This window comes from Podarcis gaigeae, assembly GCF_964106915.1.
Source record: "Podarcis gaigeae genome assembly, chromosome: 10".
In the NCBI taxonomy this organism is placed as follows: domain Eukaryota; kingdom Metazoa; phylum Chordata; class Lepidosauria; order Squamata; family Lacertidae; genus Podarcis; species Podarcis gaigeae.
In genome coordinates, this window is record NC_139686.1 from 879,589 (window position 1) to 900,072 (window position 20,484).

The 20,484-nt window shown below is 56.8% G+C and overlaps 2 protein-coding genes and 1 long non-coding RNA gene across 3 annotated transcripts in view; 1 reads left to right on the forward strand and 2 right to left on the reverse strand.

The window, feature by feature from the left end:
* The window catches only part of LOC310826287, a 430,259-nt gene that overhangs the window by 232,412 nt on the left and 177,363 nt on the right, over positions 1-20,484 (reverse strand). The window lies entirely within an intron of this gene.
* Positions 1-20,484, reverse strand: part of GCC1 (GRIP and coiled-coil domain containing 1) — a 451,035-nt gene that overhangs the window by 186,883 nt on the left and 243,668 nt on the right. The window lies entirely within an intron of this gene.
* Positions 1-20,484, forward strand: part of SND1 (staphylococcal nuclease and tudor domain containing 1) — a 228,676-nt gene that overhangs the window by 135,895 nt on the left and 72,297 nt on the right. The window contains exon 15 of the mRNA XM_083700134.1: positions 164-305. Coding sequence (XP_083556260.1) covers positions 164-305 — 142 coding nt within the window. The remainder of the gene's footprint in view (positions 1-163; positions 306-20,484) is intronic.

Consider the following 20,484-nt stretch of genomic DNA (forward strand, 5'->3'; position numbering starts at 1 on the left):
CAGGACCCAGGGATCCAGAGCCCCCGGGCGACTGGGCACGCCAGAGCCTGTCATCCGCCATGCTTCTGGCAGAGTAGGGGCACAGGGCTGGGGGTCTTGGCCCTGTGGGGGGCCTGTGCCAGACGTCCACTGAGGGCCCCCCTCTTCTTCTCTCTCCCTGCAGGACACCCAGAAGGCCAAGCAGTTTCTGCCCTTCCTGCAGCGGGCCGGCCGCTCGGAGGCCGTGGTGGAGTACGTGTTCAGCGGCTCCCGCCTCAAGCTCTACATGCCCAAGGAAACTTGTCTTATCACCTTTCTGCTCGCAGGTGAGACCCTCGTCGCTGGGGTGTGTGTTGGGGGGGGGAGTCCCTCTCTCTCCTGCAGGCCTCCTCTCAGCAAATTACTCTGGGAGCAAGGGGGGGTGTTGGTGCAGGAATGTGTGTTGGGTGCGTTTGTCAGTGTCAGGTTGCAGTGTCAGACGCAGCCGGGGTGGGCGGGTGTCGTGGGTTTGGTCCTAGGGGTTCAGCCTCCTTCGTGCACCAAGCCAGAGCAGATGAGGATGATGATTTATACCCCGTCCATCTGGCTGGGTTTCCCCAGCCACTCTGGGCAGCTTCCAGCAAAATATTAAAATGCAAATGCAAATCAGATCTCTTTATTGCGGTCCATAGACCCGCAAAAAAGTTTCAAAACAAGATACAGTGGTACCTCTGGTTGTGAACGGGATCCGTTCTGGAGGCCCGTTTGCAACATGAAAAGAACACAACCCACAGTGGCGCGCATGCGCGGGTTGTGATTTGCAGCTTTTGTGCATGCGTGTGACATCATTTTGCCCTTCTGCACATGCGTGAGTGGCGAAACCCGGAAGTAACCCTTTCTGGTACTTCCGGGTCACAGCGGGACGTAACCTGAAAGAACGTAACATGAAGCGGACGTAACATGAGGTGTGACTGTACAGTTAAAGCAACCAAACAATTGACGAAAGAGACCGAGGTAGTCCTATTGCTATGTCTAGAGCGGGATAGTCTTTGTTCCTTGCAACCTCCGAAAGAAACTTTGCCACGGTCAGTGCAATAAGTTAAAATACAATAATTCACCAGATATTAGAAGCTTCCCTAAAGAGGGATGCCTTCAGATTTGCAGAATAGACCCTGCAAATAAATAAAGGAATTGTGCAAAGCAGGAGGCTCTTTGCAGATCTGCACTCTTCATTCTCCTTGTGGAAAGCTCCTTTTGGTCTTGGGGTCGGGGTCTGGGGTATGTCAAGGGGGCTGCCGTTGCACTTTGGGGTCCCTTCAGACTCCACCGTTCTGTGATTCTATGGGATTCCGAACTCAGCGGGAGGGAGGGCCGTGCGTGTCTCTGTGTGCCCATTCCCTGCAGAACAGTTTGGATTCCGTTGTGCCAACGTTTGCCGCCATGTGGGCTCCTTGAGGAAAAGCCTGCCTGTGTAGCTGCCCCCAGCCAGCCCCTCTCTCTAGGGTGCAGGGGGGTTTGCATGGAGCAGGAAGCCAAGCTGTCACTGCCTGAAGGGTCAATGGCGGCCCTTTCCCTCATGGCCTGACTCTCCCAAGCAAGCCTTGATGGAGTGCAGGAGCAAACCCGTACAGCAGTACCTTGGATCTCAAATGCCTTGGCTCCTGAACAAATTGCCTCCCGAACGGTCGAAACCCAGAAGTGACTGTTCTGGTTTTCAAATGATTTTCAGAAGCCAAACGTCCGGTGTGGCTTCCAATTGGCTGCAGGACCTTAACGTTTTGGAAGTTGAACGGACCTCTGGAACAGATTCCGTTCGACTTCCAAGGTGTGGCTGTAGTTCTTTTCTCTCTCCCTCGTCTGAAAGTTGGAAGTTGGTGTCGTGTGGCATGCAAAGTGGAACTGAGTGCCCGAGAGCAGCTGCCACCCCCTTGCCAGCCTTGCCTCTGGCCCCCAGGTCTGTGGTTCTGGTGCCCTTGCTCCTGGCTGAGGCACAATCCCTTCTGGGTCTTCCTGCGCTCCTTGGCAAGGGCACGTCCTGTGGTATGGAGCACGGCCAGGGCAAAAGCGGCCCCTCTCTCACCCACTCCCTGGCAGGGCTCCCGTCTGAAAGGGCAAAGGCTTGCGCTAGTGTCTGGCGCCACCCCCTCTCCCAGGTCTTCACCCTGGCCAGTGCCCACGGATGTGGGTGTGCCGGGCAGGGGCCCCTTGCAGCCAGGGAGGGTCCGAGGAGTGGCTCTGCCACCCTCCCAGCCACAGTCGTGCCCAGCTGCGGACACTCCTCTCCGGCAACGGACCCGCCGGGCGGCTGAGGCTCCTCTCCAGGGATGCCCCACCTGGCAGAGGGAGCCGAGTGCTTGAGTCACGATGCTGTGTGGAGAGAAACATCTGGCGACACAGCAGCTTCCTCTCTGTTTGATTAACACCTCTTTTTTGCCCCTCTGCGCTTGCTGCCACCACTGCCACCTTCCCTCGGTACCCGCCTGCTCTTGAAACCAGTCTTGCTCCTTCTTCCGTGCAGGATCTGTCTCTCTTGGGACGGGATGAGGCAGGTTAGGAAGGGGAGCGAGTGGCCAAGTTGTGGCGCAGGGGAGACTCTGCAGGGACCGCTCCAGAGAGAGTGGGGCCCCCCGAGCTGAGATGCTGCCAGGTGGGCGGGCGAGGGGGGCTTGTTTGCGTTAGATGGAGCCCCTGAAACTGTCCTCCTCCTCCTCCTCTCTGGCCTGGGTGCTCTGTGGAGGCTGAGCTAATGGAAGGGGGGGGCAAGGGCTCTTCCTTGCTCCTTGCTTTACCCACAGTCAGATGGAAGGGGGTGTGCTGGGAAACGGCCACCCCCCCAAAAAAGGAGCCTGGAACTGTTTCCGCCAGCCTGCCCTCAATGCCGGGGCTCATCGATGGGGACGGCACTGAAGCTCAGTGCCAGACAGAATTGCAGCCTCAGTGGGTGTGAGGTAGGAAGAAGTTCCTCTCCGGGGGGGGGGGGGAGCACCAGCAGGAGCAGCTCTCAGAGGCAGTGCTTTTGGGGCTGCTCTTCTTGACCCCCCCCCCCCCGGTGTGGACGAACATAACCCCATGGAATTTGCTGCCCAGAGACATTAAACACCCTTAATGTGATGGCCTGGGACTCGGGCTCGGATTCTGAACTGGAGGAGTCTCAGTCCGCACCAGATCCTTTGCCTCAGGCGGCAGCTGAACCTAATCTGGGGCCTGATCCTGAAGAGCCCCAGTCTGCACAGGTTCCCCTGCAGCAAACACCAGCTGGGCCGAGTCAGGGGCCTGAGCCTGCCCTAGCTCCGGAGGGATGACCTCGTTGCCTCCGGCTGGGCCATCACTTACAGCTGCTCCACTACCGGTTGGGTCAGGGGAGGCTGAGGCGGCCTCTGGGTCTAGTCACCCACCGACATCTCCAGAGCTGCAGAGACTGAGGTCCGAGAGAAGGAGAGACCTGAGTACTCGCAGGAGGAGTGCTCACCTTCGGGCGAGACAGGGAGGTGAGTCGCCGAGGGATCAGGACCGGCCATTACCCCAACAAAGATAAAAGGCTGCTGGACCCCACCCCAGGTTGCAGGAGCAACATTGCTGTTTGTTAGAAGCTGCCTGAGACCCTGTGCCTGACCTTGCCTGGTTTCCTGCCTTGGCCCCGTCGGACTGACTCCTCGCAGGACCCTTGGATTTGGGACCAGACCTGGACCGCGTTACTTGGGTTACCCCCGGGCCCAGCACACTTAAATGAGACTTAGATGGAGAAGAACAAGGATTTCTGGGCTCCTGGCAAGCTGGCTCCCTGCGCTCTGAACGCCACCGGCTGGAAACGGGGGGGGGGGCTCTGTTGCTCTTGCTTTTGGGTCCTCCTGGGGGGGCACCTGGCTGCCCGCAGTGAGAACTGGTATCTGGGCTCCGTGGGCCTCCTGGGACCTGATCCAGCCGCGGCTGGCCTCCTCCTCCTCCTCCTCCTCCCCTATTCCGTGTGCCCCGGGCGTCTCCCTGCCCCGAGCCCCGTTCTTAGGTGCCTCCCGGTTTGGGGCCGCCAGCCCACTCCTGCCTCTGTTGCCATGGCAATCTCCATGGGAGAAAAGACGGCCCTGAACATCGATCGGGTTCCAGTTAATTGTTGGGGGAACGCTGAGATCCTTTGGCCTGCGGTTGCTCCCCAAAACAAGGGCAGTGGAAGAGGAGGAGGAGGAGGAGGAGGAGGAGGAGGAGGAGGAGGAAGGGCGCCGAGGTCTCTTCTCCCTCCAGCTGATTTCTCATATCTGCATCTCTCTCCTTGAACTCTGTACTCCAGGCGGCGAAAGAGTTCCCCCCTTGTTTGCCACGCTTGGTGTGACACTCACCAGCAACTTGCGCTCTGGTTCTCAGCTCTGATTCCTCCATTCCTGGGGGGTTGGACTAGATGACCCTCGGGCCCCTTCCGACCCTGCAATGCTATGATTCTGTGACGCTCCAGGGGAGGCCCTGCCTGGCTGCTCCTGGCCTGCCACCTCAGAGGTCTGTCCAAGACATCCCTGCTTCATAGAATCTGAGAATGGTAGAGTTGGGGGGGGCATTAACGGTCAACCCCCCGCACGGCAGGTATCTCAGCTAATGCATTCCTGGCAGGTGGCCCTCCAACCTCTGCTTAAAAACCTCTGAGGAAGGAGAGCCCACAACCTCCGCAGGAAGACCTTTCCACTGTCAAAACGGCTCTTACTGTCAGAAAGTTTTTTCTGATGTTTAGTCAGAATCTCCTTTCTTGTAACTTGAAGCCGTGGGTTCAAGTCCTGCCCCCCAGAGCAGGAGAAAACAAGCCTGCTTCATCCAACGTGTTGTAATAATAATAATAATAATAATAATAATAATAATAATAATAATAATAATAATTTATTATTTATAGCCCGCCCATCTCGCTGGGTTTCCCCAGCCACTCTGGGCAGCTTCCAACAAAAGATTAAAAATACATTAAAACATCAGTCATTAAAAACTTCCCTAAGCAGGGCTGCCTTCAGATGTCTTCTAAAAGTCAGGTAGTTGTTTATTTCCTTGACATCTGACAGGAGGGCGTTCCACAGGGTGGGTGCCACTACCAAGAAGGCCCTCTGCCTGGTTTCCTGTGGCCTCGCTTCTCACAGGGAGAGAACCGCCAGAAGGCCCTCAGTGCTGGACCTCAGTGTCTGGGCTGGACGATGGAGGTGGAGACACTCCTTCAGGGATACTGGACCGAGGCATAAGGAGCCATCTAGGGCTTTAAAGGTCAGACCAACACTCAGATTCTTGAAGACGGCTATCATATCTTTTCTCTGTTTGAGGAAAGCTTCTGGCAGTTGTAAATTCTCAATTCAGAGAAACGCCGAGTAAGGAACAGCATGATCAAAGTCCGTAAAGTGGCCTAAGAAACTGGCTAGAGAAAACTTTTGTTCCCTCCTTCATAACGCTGGAACTTGTGGCTATTCAGTGAGTGTTGGGGGATTCCAGACAGATCGAAGAAGACGAAGAAGAAGAAGAAGAGGAGGAGGAGTTTGGATTTGATATCCCACTTTATCACTACAGTAAGGAGTCTCAAAGTGGCTCACAATCTCCTTTCCCTTCCTCCCCCACAACAAACAAAGAGCGAGCAATGTTAACCTGCGGAACTCCCTCCCACAGGAGGCAGTCATGGCCACCAACTTGGGTGGCTTTGGACTGGGCAAATTCATGGAGGAGGAGGAGAGGGTGATGACCGGCTCTGCTCTGCCCTCCATGGCGAGAGGCAGAAATGGAAGGGAGGGGCTTCTGGTGCTCAGGTGCTGCTTGTGGGGTTCCCATAGTGGGCACCTCTTGACCACCGTGAGAACAGGAGGCTGGAGCAGAGGACCCCCTTTGGGTGGTCTTCTGGGGCTGGGCTTCCCGCTCTTTGGGTTTTCACTTGCTTTCGATATCCCGATTGCACCCTTTGCTTTCCTGTACACAAGGAAGGATACCGACGTCTTGGCGACCCTCCTGGTGCCCACGTCCTTCTGGTGCTCCAGGGCTCTGCCTTCCCCCTCATTCCCTGGCCGCTCATGTCTCCAGGAACAGCACACTTCCCGTTCCAGCTGCATCCTCACCATCGAGCAGCCCGTCTGTGGGGTCTCCTGTCTCCGGGACCAGGGCAGCGCTCAGAGGAGGAGAGGGGCAGCAAGGGGCTGGCTCTTTCCTCCTGCAAATGAGGTTGGGGAGGGCACTACGTCAGTGTAGCTGGGAGAAGAGGGCAAATGCAGGGAGCAATGCCAGGGTCTGCACTTAGGCAGGAAGAACCAGATGCCCAAATATAGGATGGGGGACGCCTGGTTTACTAGCTGGACATGTGAAAAGGATCTGGGGGTCTTGGTGGACCACAAGCTGAACATGAGTCAACCGTGTGATGCAGCAGCGAAAAAGGCCAATGCTATTCTAGGCTGCATCAACAGAAGTCTAGTGTCCAGATCAAGGGAAGTCATTTGTTGTTGTTTAGTCATGTCCGCCTCTTCGTGACCCCCTGGACCAGAGCACGTCAGGCACTCCTGTCTTCCACTGCCTCCCTCATGCTGGTAGCTTCGAGAACACTGTCCAACCATCTCGTCCTCTGTCGTCCCCTTCTCCTTGTGCCCTCCATCTTTCCCAACCTCAGGGTCTTTCCCAGGGAGTCTTTGCTTCTCATGAGGTGGCCAAAGTCTTGGAGCCTCAGCTTCAGGATCTGTCCTTCCAGTGAGCACTCAGGGCTGATTTCCTTCAGAATGGATAGGATTGATCTTCTTGCAGTCCATGGGACTCTCCAGAGTCTCCTCCAGCACCAGAATTCAAAAGCATCAATTCTTCGGCCATCAGCCTTCTTTATGGTCTAGCTCTCACTTTCATACATCACTACTGGGAAAACCATAGCTTTAATTATATGGACCTTTGTTGGCAAGGTGATGTCTCTGCTTTTTAAGATGCTGTCTTAAAACAGGGAGGTCATAGTCCCGCCCTATTCTGCCTTGGTCAGATCCCACCTGGAATACTGTGTCCAGTTCTGGGCACCACAATTTCAGAAGGATGTTGACAAGCTGGAAGGTGTGCAGAGGAGGGCAGCCAAGAGGATGAAGGGTCTGGAAACCAAGCCTGATGAGGAATGGTTGAAGGAGCTGCGTATGCTTCGCCTGGGAAAGAGGAGACCGAGAGGAGATATGAGAGCCATCTTCAAGGGCTGTCACATGGAAGAGGGAACAAGCTTGTTTTCTCCTGCTCTGGAGGGAAGGACTCCAACCCACGGCTTCAAGTTACAAGAAATGAGATTCCGACTAAATACCAGGAAGACCTTTCTGGCGGTAACTTCCTCCTCTGGGAAGTGGTGGACTTTTAAGGAGCCGTTGGGTGGCCACCTGTCACGGATGCTTCAGTTGAGATTCCTGCATTGCAGGGGGTTGGACTAGATGACCCCGGGTGTCCCTCCCGACTCTGCAACCCTTATGATTCTGCGATCGCTCTTCTCTTCCTTCTCCCTGGCTTGGCTCAGCAGCTTCTGCCCAAGCAGCAGAATGCCAAGTGCAGCTGTTTCCCCAGACACTGTGCCACCTTGAGGTTGGATCGTGGCCGTGCCCTGGCCCCAAAGGCCCTTCCTCTGGGGGCACAACCGTGGCCACCCCCCAGCGCCTCCGGGGCCAGGAGGTTTCGCCTCTTCCAAGGGGCATGTTTGACCAAAGCCGCCCAGAGCCGCGGGGCAGGAGGAAGCCAGAAAGCTGCAGCTGAGGGGAAAGAGAGAGAGACCTTTCGTCTTTGTTTTTTAGCTGACTGCGAGTGGAAAAACCCCCACCAGGGAGTGAGAGGCAGGATTAGCAAAAATGGAGCCACAGAGAAGGGATGAAGCCAGCAAAGAGAAGAGCTCTCTGCTCCAATCTGATGCCCCAAAGGGGGGGTGCTGGGTCCTTCTGCATGCCAAGCGGGTGTCCTGTGGCAAAGGCACAAGCAGGACCTGAACTCAAGACCCTTCCTGCTGCTTCCAGCAACTGGGACTCAGAAGCATCTTTGGAGATGGTCGTGGGTCTGGGACCTGGGACCCGGTCGTCTGTCCTGTCCCCCCAAAAAGAGTCTTGCGAGGAGGCCGGGCGGGCAGAGACCTGTGGCGCTGCTGAGATTTCCCCGCCGGGCGTCTGTGGGCCGGCATCTCGCGTGCCCACGGGCTCTGGCAAGGGGAGCGTGTAATGCGGAGACATCATCCCGGAATCTTATTTATAATTAACCAGTCCTAAAGTCAGCTGCGCAAGACAAGAAAATGAGACGGCTCGTTCCGGAGCCTCTGATATTTTAAAATTTTAATAAGTGCTAAAACACCCACTTACGCGGGAAAATAAATAAGGGATGCCACCGCAGAAGGGCAAGCGCCTGACATGGGAGGGCTGCCACTGCCTCCCTGCGTGCGCGTGAGCATGCGGCCGGTGTGCAGGCAGGCGTGGGGACGCTGCTGCTGCTGCTGCTGCTGCGCATGGGGGCTTTTGTGTGCTCCTGCCTTGCCTGGGAGAGGGAGCTCTGCTGCTGCTTCTGCTCTCTCTGGTTTCTGGAGGGGTTTGGGTGTGTTTGTTCTCCCTCGCTGCCCTTCTTTCGGTTCTGCACATTTTGCAGCTCCCCTGCAGGGCAAGGCAGCTGCAGAGGGGTGTACGAGAGAGCGGGGGGGGGGGCACAGGCAGAGGTTTGGCTCAGCTGCTGCCCGGGCCCCTTGCTCAAGGCGGGAGCTGTGGGGTTTGGACGAAGTTCCTTGGTTCCTCTGAACCACAAAGGCGAGAGGAACAGGGAGCCTCTCTGCCGAATGCGTCTCTCTCCCCCCCCCCCCCCCCCGCGCGAAGCAAAGCGATACAATTAAGGCCCCCCAGTCCCCAAGTGGAAATCCCACTGCCGGATCGCAGGGGCCTTAATGACTCAGCCTGCAAGTGTAATTGCGTTCCTGGCGTCCCAGTCCTTAATTATGCAATTAGCGGGGCTGTAGAGACTTATGAATTCGCCCGGCTCCTGTAATTGAATTGCAGTTTTATGGAAATCCGGGGAGGGGTCCCCCTTCCTGCTCCCTCCGCGGATCGTCCTTTGGGGAGCCCAGAAGGGGGCGGGCCAGGCGGGGAGAGGGGGCCACAGCTGGGACTTTGGGTGCCCCTGCTCTCGTCACCCCACGGTGGTGTCGGCAGCTGCCCTGGCTTGATGGAGAAAGGGCTGGGCTGCCAAGGTCCAAGGCTCTGGGTGGGGATCGGGGCCGAGGCCCTTTCCGTTTTCTGACTTACAAGGGCCTGCTGGATCTTGCCCGGGGGGGGGGGGCGGCATCAAGTCCAGCCTTCTGTCGTCACAGGGCCAGCCAGAGGTGCTTCGTTTTTGTGGTCATTTATTTGTGCTTATTAATTAAATTTGTATTCTGCCCTTCGTCCAGAGATCTCAGGTCGGTTCACAGCATAAAAATACAAAAGGCAAGACACAAAATACATAATGGAAACTGGAGCAAAAACAGAGGAAACGCAGAACTGCCCCCCCACCCCAGGTTTAATAATAATAATAATAATAATAATAATAATAATAATAATAATAATAATAATAGTAATAATAATAATATAATAAAATAATAAATAATCATTTATACCTCACACTCCCTGGCCAGAGCCGGGCTCAGGGTGGCTAACACCAATAAAATCACAGTAAAAACGTAATAGGAGAGAGAAAAACCCCAAGTTAAAATGCAATTTAAAATGCAGCCTCATTTTAAAGTAGCCGATAGATCAAGACCATAAGGGGAGGGAAACATAAGGGTCAGACTGAGTCCTATCCAAAGGCCAGGCGGAACAGCTCCGTCTTGCAGGCCCTGCGGAAAGATGTCAAGTCCTGCAGGGCCCTGGTCTCTTGGGACAGAGCGTTCCACCAGATCGGGGCCAGTACTGAAAAGGCCCTGGCCCTACTTGAGGCCAACCTAACCACCTTGCGACTTGGGACCTCCAAAATATTGTTATTTGTGGACCTTAAGGTCCTCTGCGGGGCAGACCAGGAGAGGCGGTCCCATAGGTACGAGGGTCTTAGGTTTAAAAGAACATTGCATGTGAAGCACACCAAGGCCTGGTGGAAGAGGACCTTTTGTGCCCAGGGAATTCTGCAAGCAGGATCCGAACACAAGAGCAACTCTCCAGGCTGCTCTTTGCAGCAACTGGGAGTCCGAGGCCTGGTTGCCTCTCACCGCGGAGAACAAGCAGGCCTGTTGCGGCTGATGCTGCAAGGCCTCTCCGCCTCCTTGACTATGCCCGGTCCTCTTTCAGAGCTCAGTCGGGAGAACACGGGGCTCTGACTCTCGGGGTCCTGGATCCGAGTTTCGGGGGGTTGGACTAGATGACCCTCTGGGTCCCTTCCAACTCTGCCTCTTTGGCTTGGGGGGTTTGCAGAGGGGCACCTGTGAGCGGTGCCAGGCTGTGAGCCTCTGGAGGACCCCCTCGCCCGCTCAGGGCAAGGGGGGGAACTTGAGGGGGGGCTCCCAGGCCTCTCTCCTCAGCCCCCTTTCAGCAGGACCCTGCTCCCTTTGGCCCCAATCCCTGCTGGCGATGGGGGGCCAGTCTGGCTCTGCTCTGGGGCCAGTCCCATGGCCCCCCACCCTTCTGCTCAGGAGAATCCCTTCCCAGCAGGGGAGTCCCTCTCTCCTCCCCCCCCCCCCCCGCTCATGGCGAACGCATTTCCTGAATCTGTCCCTCCCCAAGGTTAATGGAGTTTCTGCTGGCTGTGCTGCTGTTTGGGGAGGTGAGGAGCAGCCGCCACCACTGCTGCTGCTGCTGCTAAATATTTCCCTTCCCTTTCTCCCCCCCCCCCCAGCTCTGTGTCATGCAGCAGGCGGTGTGGGGGCCGAGGGGTTGCAGTTGTCGCCTTTGCGCCGCGGAGCTAATTTTGGACACGGAGGAATGATGAAGGGGGATGCACCGAGCCCCCGGGAGAAGGCAGCGCCGGGGTGAGCAGGCCTTGCCGGGAGTTGTATTTTAAGTTCTGTTGCTATGGGAACCGACTCTGGCGCGGGGCTGCCTTCACCTTGGCGCCTGCTTCCCAGACGCCCCCCTCGCACCTTGGCGGTGGCTGGGAGGAGTGGGCAGGGGCACGGCGTGGGCAGCTGGGCGGCCAGTCCGCCCTCCCTCCCTCCCAGGGGCACTGGGCAGCCGCTGAGCCTGGCAGCAGCGCTCAGAGGGAATTTTGTCCAGGCTGCGGGGGAGTCCAGGGCATGGCTCCACTGGGCAAGGGGGCAGCTGGGCTCCTTGCTGGCGTGGCCTTTGGAAACCTCCAGAGTGCCCCTGCTGCACGGCCTGACCTTCATAGTAGTAGTAGTAATAATAATAATAATAATTTATTTATACCCCACCCATCTGGGGTATTTGTTGTTGTTATTTAGTCGTTTAGTGGTGTCCGCCTCTTCGTGACGCCCTGGACCAGAGCACGCCAGGCCCTCCTGTCTTCCCCTGCCTCCCGCAGTTTGGTCAGACTCATGCTGGTAGCTTCGAGAACACTGTCCAACCATCATCTGGGGTATAAATAAACATTAAAAGCTTCCCTAATCAGGGCTGCCTTCAGATGTCTTCTAAAAGTCAGGAAGTTGTTCTTCTCTTTGACATCTGGTGGGAGGGCGTTCCACGGGGTGGGCGCCACCACCGAGAAGGCCCTCTGCCTCGTTCCCTGTAACTTGGCTTTTCGCAGTGAGGGACCTGCCAGAAGGCCCTCAGAGCTGGACCTCAGTGTCCGGGCAGAACGATGGGGGTGGAGACGCTCCTTCAGATATACTGGACCGAGGCTCTGTGGGTAGCACCCAGCTGAGTCCAAGGAATCATCTAGAGGTGGAAGGGGTCCCCCAAGGCCATCCAGTCCAGCCCCCCACAATGCAGGAGTCACAGCAAAAGAATTTCCTGTCAGATGGCCACCCAGCCTCCGTTCGAAACCCTGCAGTGAATCGTAGAATTGCAAAGCACCCTGGCGACAGATGGGATGGGAAATATGGGGGCATTTTTTTGAGAACGCCTCCCTCTCCTACGTGGGAGAAAGACTCTTGGGGGAGTTCCTTCCCTTTGACCTTTTTGTGTTTTTGTGCCTTTTTCTCGAGTTCAGCTGGGCCTGCAGGAGGGAGCCCCCCTCCCTGGCCCTCAAATGCCACCAGCCTAGGGAGAAAGTGACCAGGTGCGCTGAGGGAAGAATCACAAACTGAACGTGCCACTTTAGCAAAGATGCCCACAGCCGCCTCGACTTGGGAGATTCCCACTCAACATCAGGAAGGACTTTGTGACGGGGGGAGCCGTCTGACAGCGGAACAGACTCCCACAAGAGCTGGGGGGGGCACTCGCCTTTGTTGGAGCAGAGGTTGGGTGTCAGAGAAGCTTTGGCCATGATCCCTGCCTTGCAAGAGGGTCAGACTAGATGGCACACGGGTGCCCCTTCCAATGATTCTGCGCTTCCCTGATCCTATCCAGCCTCCTCAGGAGAAACCAGCCCCAGCACCGCCAGCGCCCTGCAGTTCCTTCTCTGCCTCCCTCCACTTGAGGCTTCCTAATCAAGCTGTGCATGTTAATTAGCATGTATCAAGCGGTAGCATGCCAGTTAGTCTGGGCAGGTGGGGGGGGGGGATGAGAAGGGAAGATGACACTCCCCCCCCTCCAGGCTGCCTCTTCTGGCTGTTTTCTTCCTGGAGGCAATTTGACCCTCTCCCCCCTCCTTGTAATTCCTAAATTGGAGCAGGGTGCCTGTGGGCTCCCCTTGCCGGAGGTGCAGCCCCTTTGCAACCAGAACGCGTCTTGTTCCCCGCTCCCTTGTTAGCATTTGCATTTTAAATTGCCACTCACCGCTGCAGCTATATTTGTGCCGCCTGTGAATGGCAGCCGGTGCATGGAACAGGGGGGGGGGGCGATGCTAGCCTGGCTGGGCCAAAAAGGGGTTTCTTTCCCCCCTCTGGGCCACGGCAGAAGGGAACAGGGCGTGGGGCTGCTTCTCTGTCAGGGGCTTTGGGTGGTGGCCCCCTCCCCGGAGTGGGAGCGTGGGGTGCTGGCGGCCCCCGCCCAGCAGGAAGAGAAGAGGGTCTGGTGAGGTGCCTATGGGAGAGGCGGCAGAAGGAGTGATGAAAGAGGTCTTCTTCACAAAGCACGTGGTTAATCTGTGGAACTCCCTCCCACTGGAGGCCACCCAACTTGGATGGTTTAAAGGGGGGTTAGACAAACTCATCAGCATCTTAAAAAGCAGAGACATTGCCTTGCCAACAAAGGTCCATATAGTGAAAGCTCTGGTTTTCCCAGTAATGATGTACGGAAGTGAGAGCTGGACCATCAAGAAGGCTGCTTGCAAAAGAATTGATGCTTTTTTTATGCTAATTTTTTTTGTTTTTCTTTTTTCTGTTTTGTCTGTATTTTTGATGTTTGTTGTTTGTTGTTTTTTTGAGATTTTTGTTGATTGTTAATCTTCTGTAAAACTTAATAAAATATTATAATAAAAAAATTAAAAAAAAGAAAAAGAAAAAAATGAATTCTGGTGCTGGAGGAGACTCTGGAGAGTCCCATGGACTGCAAGAAGATCACACCTCTCCATTCTGAAGGAAATCAGCCCTGAGTGCTCACTGGAAGGACAGATCCTGAAGCTGAGGCTCCAAGACTTTGGCCACCTCATGAGAAGAGAAGAGAAGACTCCCTGGGAAAGACCCTGATGTTGGGAAAGATGGACGCCACAAGGAGAAGGGGACGACAGAGGACGAGATGGTTGGACCGTGTTCTCGAAGCTACCAGCATGAGGGAGGCAGTGGAAGACAGGAGGGCCTGGCGTGCTCTGGTCCATGGGGTCACGAAGAGTCAGACACAACTAAACAACTAGACAACAACAGACAAACTCATGGGTTGGCTCCAAATCCCAGTTGCTGGACACCCCAAGAGGGGAGAGAGCTCTGGGGCTCAGATCCTGCTTGCGGGTTTCCCTTTGGGGCACATGCTTGGACCCTGGGCTCGATGGCCGTGGGCCGGATCCAGGAGCCTCTTCTCACGTTCTCGGGGTATGGATGTGTCCGACTGCAGCAGGGCGTCCCCCTGGGGAACAGCAGAACCAGCTTCTGGCCAGAGGGACCAGGGGCTGGACTGGGCTCGGAAGTCTCCTGGGGGGTGCAGTTGCTCCCTCCCCAGCCAAGAGCTGCCAAGCGACTCTTGCCTGCATTTAGCAGGCATCTGAAAGGAAGATGCACAACTTGGAGGGCTTCAAAAGAGGATGGGATGGAGGAGAATGCCATGAATTTCTACTCTTGGGGGCCCTGTGACTCCCAGAGCCGGAGGGGAAGTGGAGGCCGCGATGCTGCTGGAGGCTCAGGGTTGCCCCGGAGGAGGAGGAATGGGGTGGCTGGGAGAAGGAGGGGCTGCTGGAGGGCGACGCTGCCTGCTGGGTTGGGCGACTCTGCCGTGCCCAGAGCTGGCTGAGCGGCCCCTGACTCCTTCCTTTGGCCTCTGTGGGGATTCCTGCTGGCCTTCGGCGACCAACCAGGTGCCTCTTCTGGGACACCTGCAAGCTGCCCCCCCCCCCGTTGCAGGTCTCCTAGGTGGCCATGCGAGGACCCCGCGTGGCTCCTGTGCTGCTGCGCCTGAAGACGATTTTTGTCTGGCCAGCAGTCACTGGTACTTGGCCAATTGATGAATCTTGTGGGTTAATGTGTAGGTTTTTTGTGCTATTAAATGGTCCTGTGGGAGCTTCTGGGGCTGCATTGATCGGGGGAGGCCAGCCAGAGTGATGGGGAGAATCTCTGCCTGACCGGGGGTGTCTTGTGTGTCGGCCATGGCCTGGAGCTCCCCGAGGCCAGAGTGCCACTCTCTGCCCCTTCCTGCCCCATTGCTGGCCACAGGTGAAGCCCACCTTGCACAGAAGCCTCAGGAGCTGCTGCAGCTGCCTAGAGAATCGTAGAATGGCAGAGTTCGAAGGGACCCCAGAGGTCCTCTAGCAGGGATTGCAGCTTAAGCATCTCTAAGCGATGGCTATCTTGCCTCTGAATAATAATAATAATAATAATAATAATAATAATAATAATAATATATTTATACCCCGCCCTTCTGGCTGGCTGAGCCACTCTGGGCGGCTTCCAACAAAATATTAAAATACAGTAATGCATCAAACATTTAAAGCTTCCCTAAACAAGGCTGCCTTCAGATGTCTTCTAAAAGTCTGGTGGTAGTTGTTCTCTTTGACATTTGGTGGGAGGGCATTCCACAGGGCGGATGCCACCACCGAGAAGGCCCTCTGCCTTGTTCCCTTTAACTTGGCTTCTCACAGGGAGGGAACCGCCAGAAGGCCCTCGGAGCTGGACCTCCCTGTCCGGGATGGACGATGGGGATGGAGACCCTCCTTTAAGAGCCTCCTTATCTCCTTCGTCCTTAGAAAGACTTTCCTCCCTGCTTCTGCTGGGAGAGTTCCCTGTGTGCAGCCTCTATGGGTCTGTTTGCATCTGGTTTTGCTTGCGCGGGTCCCAGTTTGGTGTGAAGAGACAGAGGCCTTGTCCTCCTCCTCCTCCTCCTCCTGAAAGGGCTCCAGGAGACCCAGCAGCTCCTGGGCTGGCCAAGGGGCTTCACTGCTGCCCCGCCGTCGTTGCAGCATTCATCTGCGCTCTGAGAAGCTGATGTATCTCTGCGCACATATATCTTGCCTGGGTCTGTAACTTATCTGCGGAGCGACTGGGAAAGCCATTATTCAAGCCAGCCAGGCTCTCTGTGGAAGGAGGTTCGAGCCAGCCCTGCGTCTTGGCCCAGGCAGGGGATCGGGGCCCCTCCAGGCTCTGAAGTGCCAGCAGAGTACAATTGTAGAGTGGGAAGGGACCCCTAAGGGCCATCTAGTCTGACCCCCGCAATGCAGGAGCAAGGCATGGCTGCCGCTCCCTGTGCAGCCTGGCTTTTGGATCTGTCGTGCCCCAGATGCTGCCTGAGGCATGGCTGGTGTTGGGCTGAGTTCTCCTGCCCCCCGGCTGAGGGAGAGGCGACAGCAGGCATTCGTGGGGCAGCTTGCCAGGCCTCCTCGCTCGCCATGCTCTGGTGTGGTGTTTTCTGGGCAGCTTTTGGAGGCGCTGGCCTGGCCGGCTTTAGGGTGGCCATGTGCTGCATTGATGCAAGAGAGGCAGCTGCCTTCGGAGCGTGTCCCTGTGCCTGGTCCTTCGCTGCTCCAGTCTTTGCACAACTGGAAGGTGTTTTCCTGCCTGGTGGTTTTGTTGTAGATAGGCAGCGGGGGGGGGGGGGGCAAGCAGACCCAGCGCAGTGCGACTGTCCATACGCAGAGTGCCAGAGCCACACCTTCTGTGTCCGAGGCTGCGGTTGCAAGTGGAGCACGGGGCCCCTCTCCTCGTCTGCCCACCCCCGGGGGGGGGGGGCTCTTTGGTTTGGCAGTGGCATTTCGGAGGAGAAGGGCATTTCGGAAGAGCGGGTCTGTCTGGTTGCAGACACACTGGCACCAATGCTGCTCATCAGGCTTTGTGTGAGTGTGAACAGATACTTATCTCCAAAGATGGGGCACAGTCGGATTGCTGTGGGTGCCCAGGGCACCTTGGCACAAGTGGAGCTCTCCCTGTGTTAAGTGCCTGCCACTCTTGGCCGGGACTTCGCTTGTTTCCTGCTCCTGACAGAAGAGTCGCCCGGCTGCAAGGGAGGCAGCAGTGGGGCTGCTGAGATCTGGGGGGCAGAAGCAGCACAAATTCAGTGGTACCTCCGGTTGTGCTCAGGATCCGTTCCGGAGCTCCGGTCGGATCATGCGGAATTTGCAAGCGGAGGTGCCTGTTCCGGGTTTGCTGCGTTCACGTCCTGAAGGATACGCAGCCAGAGGTGTGTGTGTCCAGACGTACCAATGTACAGTGGTACCTCTGTTTTCGAACGTAATCTGTTTCTGAAGACCATTTGAGTTCCAAAACATTTGAAAACCAAAAACTCAATACAGAAAACTCAATACGGAAGCCACATTTCATGTTGGACTTCTGAGGTGTGTTCGAAAACCGAAGTGTTTACTTCCGGGTTCACGGTTCAAATCATGCTCAAGGCAGCTTGCAAAAATACATAGCTGCAACATGACAAATGTGGCCATAAAGAATAGCTAAAGCATTTTAAAATACACAACCAAACCAAACAATTTCTATGTAAATCACAAGAAGATCTAAAATAAGGATACAAAAACCCCACAGCAACCCCCCTATTCCAGCCCCAGAGTCTGTTCAGCAGCTTCGGCTTTTGCAGCTGGAGTCAGTCCAGGCTCCGCCCTCCCAGGCCAGGTGAGGAACTCCCAGCCATGATGGTCCCTGTTGTAGCTGTGGGGTGCCCCCAATTTCTCTCTCCCTGTGTGCATGTGAGAGAGAGAAGACGGAGATGCCAGGAGAGAAGTTCCTGTGGGGCAGAGGGCTGGGGGGGAGCTCTTCCCCTCCTTTCTGGCTGCGACTCCATCCTGCTGCTCCGAAATAATGGCCTCTGTAATGAGAGGCTCTGGCTGTGCAGCCAGGTGAAGTCGGTCTTCGCAGAAGGTGGAGGAGAAGGTGGCAGCGCCCGCCCTGCCTTTCCTGGGCTCCCCTCTGCCCACTCATCCACCTGCTTGCCGGCAATATTTATGCTGCTCTTTCGGCCAGCTGCCTCCTCAAGCGTGGGGACGGGGAAGCGGATCCTTCACTTGACCAGCGATGGGTCAGGAGGGGTCTAGGAGGCTGAGCCAGATGTTTATGACAAACGCAGTGACCTTCCTCTGAGCAGGGGTGCTCCCCACACCCATCCCTTGTGGGTCCAGGTCCTTGGGGGCGGAGGAGGCCCACCAGGCTGCTTTCACACCTTGGGCCCCCGCCTCCTGGATTCTCAGGTTTTGCCAGGTTGACCCAGTCATGGCCTCCACCTGGGAAGATGCTGGCTGCTGAGTGGCAGCTGCCCCAGGCAGAGGGGGCACACGGAGGCTGCAGGTGGCCCCCGCTCTATGCACCGGGGGGGGGGGGGCTGGCGGCTTTTGTTTCCCCCTCTCTCTGCCAGCCCTCTTCCCTTCCACGGCGTCTTGGAAGCCGTGCGCACCAGGCGCAGCAGGGCCTCGCGTTACCGTTGCTTTATTTCTCGCGCACCATATTCTGTTTATTGGTACATTACGGCTCCTCGTTAAAGCTAATTGGCAATTGTCAAAGTCGATGAGCCCCGGATGCTCTGAGCCACGTTGCCGCTTCGCGTCATCTCGGAGGGCTGGCTGCTGCCGCCGCCGCCCGGCCCCCTCTGCTGGCTCTCGTGGCGCTGGAGCGCAGCCCGTGGGGGCCTTGCGGCCTGACCCTGCTCTGCCCCCCCCCCCGCCCTGGTGTGGGGCTGCCAGGAACTGCTGCTGCTGCTTCATTGTGGAAGCCCTTTCCCCGCAATGGCTCACCAAACAAGCCCAAGCTTGGAGGCAGGGTCTGGCCAGCTCCCCAGGAGTCACGTGGGGTGCCCCCTCCCTGGTACCCTGCCTTGGGGCAGGGCTCTTGCCACCCGGCTCTGCTCCTTCCCGGACTCCCCTGCTGGCCGTGCCAGGCGCTCAGGGGGTGGGGCTCCCCATCTCTGGAGTCCAGTGGGGCCTCTGCAAGATCTGCCTGTCGTGTGGGGTCCTCCTGGGGGTGGGGTGAGCAACGGAGAGAGAGAGAGGCAGCACTGGCGCAGTCCTCTCCCATGGTCTCCCACGGCCTGACTCGTCCCCAGCAGGAGGCAGAGCAGGAGGGGGGGTCTTGTATGGCCTGCCTGGGGGAGCCTCTGTCCCCATCCAGGCCCACCACCCAGCTCTTGAGGTCAGTTCTTGCATTTAGCTGCCTCAGGTGCCTTTATACCCAATTGGGCTGAGGGAGTGAAAGAGTTCCTGGGTAGAATCATCTTCTTTTCCTTCCCCTTCCCCTTCTCCTCCTCCTTGTGTGAACAATGGCTTCCATTTTCAAAATTTTGCAGGCTTCACCCAGTAAAAATGGCAGGTGTTTTTATGGGGACGTATACCGTAGATTCCAGCATATAAGACGACTTTTTAACCCTGGGAAAGAGGTTAAAAAGTCAGGGGTCGTCTTATACGCCGGGTATGGGTGGCGTGGAGCAGATCCTGCCCCCTGCTGCTGCTGTGGCGGCTCCAAAGCAGCCGCGGCAGTGGCGGGCTCCGCTCTGCACCAGGAGAGAGCTACCTGGCGAGGAGCCTGCCAGGGTTTCTCCCGGCGCAGAGCTGCCCAGCGTATTAGGTGACTGGGCTTATAAGACGAACCCCCAAATTGCAGCTGCCAATTTGGGGGGTTGTCTAATATGCCCAGTTGCCTAATATGCCGGCATCTACGGTAATTTGTGTGCAGCTGGTTTGTGGGTGCTAATAAAACAGCGTCCGGTTCTTCCAGGCCTCTGTGCCCCTAAGTGGCCCTTGCGCAGCCCCCAGCGTTGCTGGCCAGCCTTCATCTCGGGAGGGGGGGGAGCTCTGCCTCCTTCCCCTCCGGGTCAGCTGCCCCCTGCCTCTGCTGCTCTCGCCCCCTGCCCCACACCTTGCCCTGACCCTTTGGGGAGGGACAGCTGGCAAACATTACTGTCCATATTTATTTCCGCTTGGGAGTCCTCCTGAAGGCTGTTCGTAAAGATGGGTTGTTGTTGTTGTTTTGCAACTGACCACCAAGCAGCGGCTCCAGCCTCTGAAGGTTAGGGCGCAGCAATGTATTCTCCACCCCCCCCCCATGGCTGTCATTGTTTGGCACCTGGCCTTTCTCTGAAGTGGGCACCCCCCACCCAAAAAAATATTACTCTGAAAGGAAGTCGATGCAAAGCGGTTGATGGGGCTTCTCAGGAGTCAGGGGAAGGAAAGCCTGCTGGCTTGTCAGGCCGCAAACTCCTTTCTGTCCCGCCAGTCAGGGCATGGGCTGCATGCGAATTTCTGCCTGGGGGGTTGCTGGTGCCAGGGATCTGCCAGGCAGCAGTGCCAGGAGATGCTGGGGGGGGCAGAAAACGGCCTGGATCCCATGCTCTGGACAGGCTCAGTACGCCAGTGGTTTGCTGGCAAACCGAAACTTCCCCCAGTTTTCCATGGAGATGCCTGGGAAACGGGGTCCAGAGCCCCCCCCCTCCCTTCCTACAAGAACCTTAGAAGAGAGCGTGGGAATCTTGCCTGTGGGATTCCCACGACGGGCACCTAGTCGGCCCCTGTGGCTGAAGGTCCTGAGGTCAGGGCACCATGAAAGGCTGGCAGAGGGTCAACTGACCTAGTTTTGGGCAGAGGCTGTTTGGTTTTCCCAGTTTCAGGCACCACCATGCTTTGAGCTGGCCCAGAGAGAACGAGGCTTGGGATGTGACCACCCTGAGCCCCCCAGAATCAAAGGATTTGTAGGGAGCCCCAGAGGCATCTAGTCCAACCCCTTCGATGTGGGAATCACTGCTAAAGAATTTGCCCAGGAAAAGTGCCTGTGTGTTGTCCAGGATGGTTGGAGGGGGGGCAGGAGGAGCCGGGGGCCCACCAGGAATTCGCTCTAACCCCCTCCCCAAACAACTGGCCTCTTTCTGTGCTGAGTGTGCCCTTTGCCTGAGAAGCTGACGACCCCCAAACCTTCTCCCTGCGCAGTTGCTCCCCTCCTGCCTGGGGGCTCCCCAGGGTGCCCCC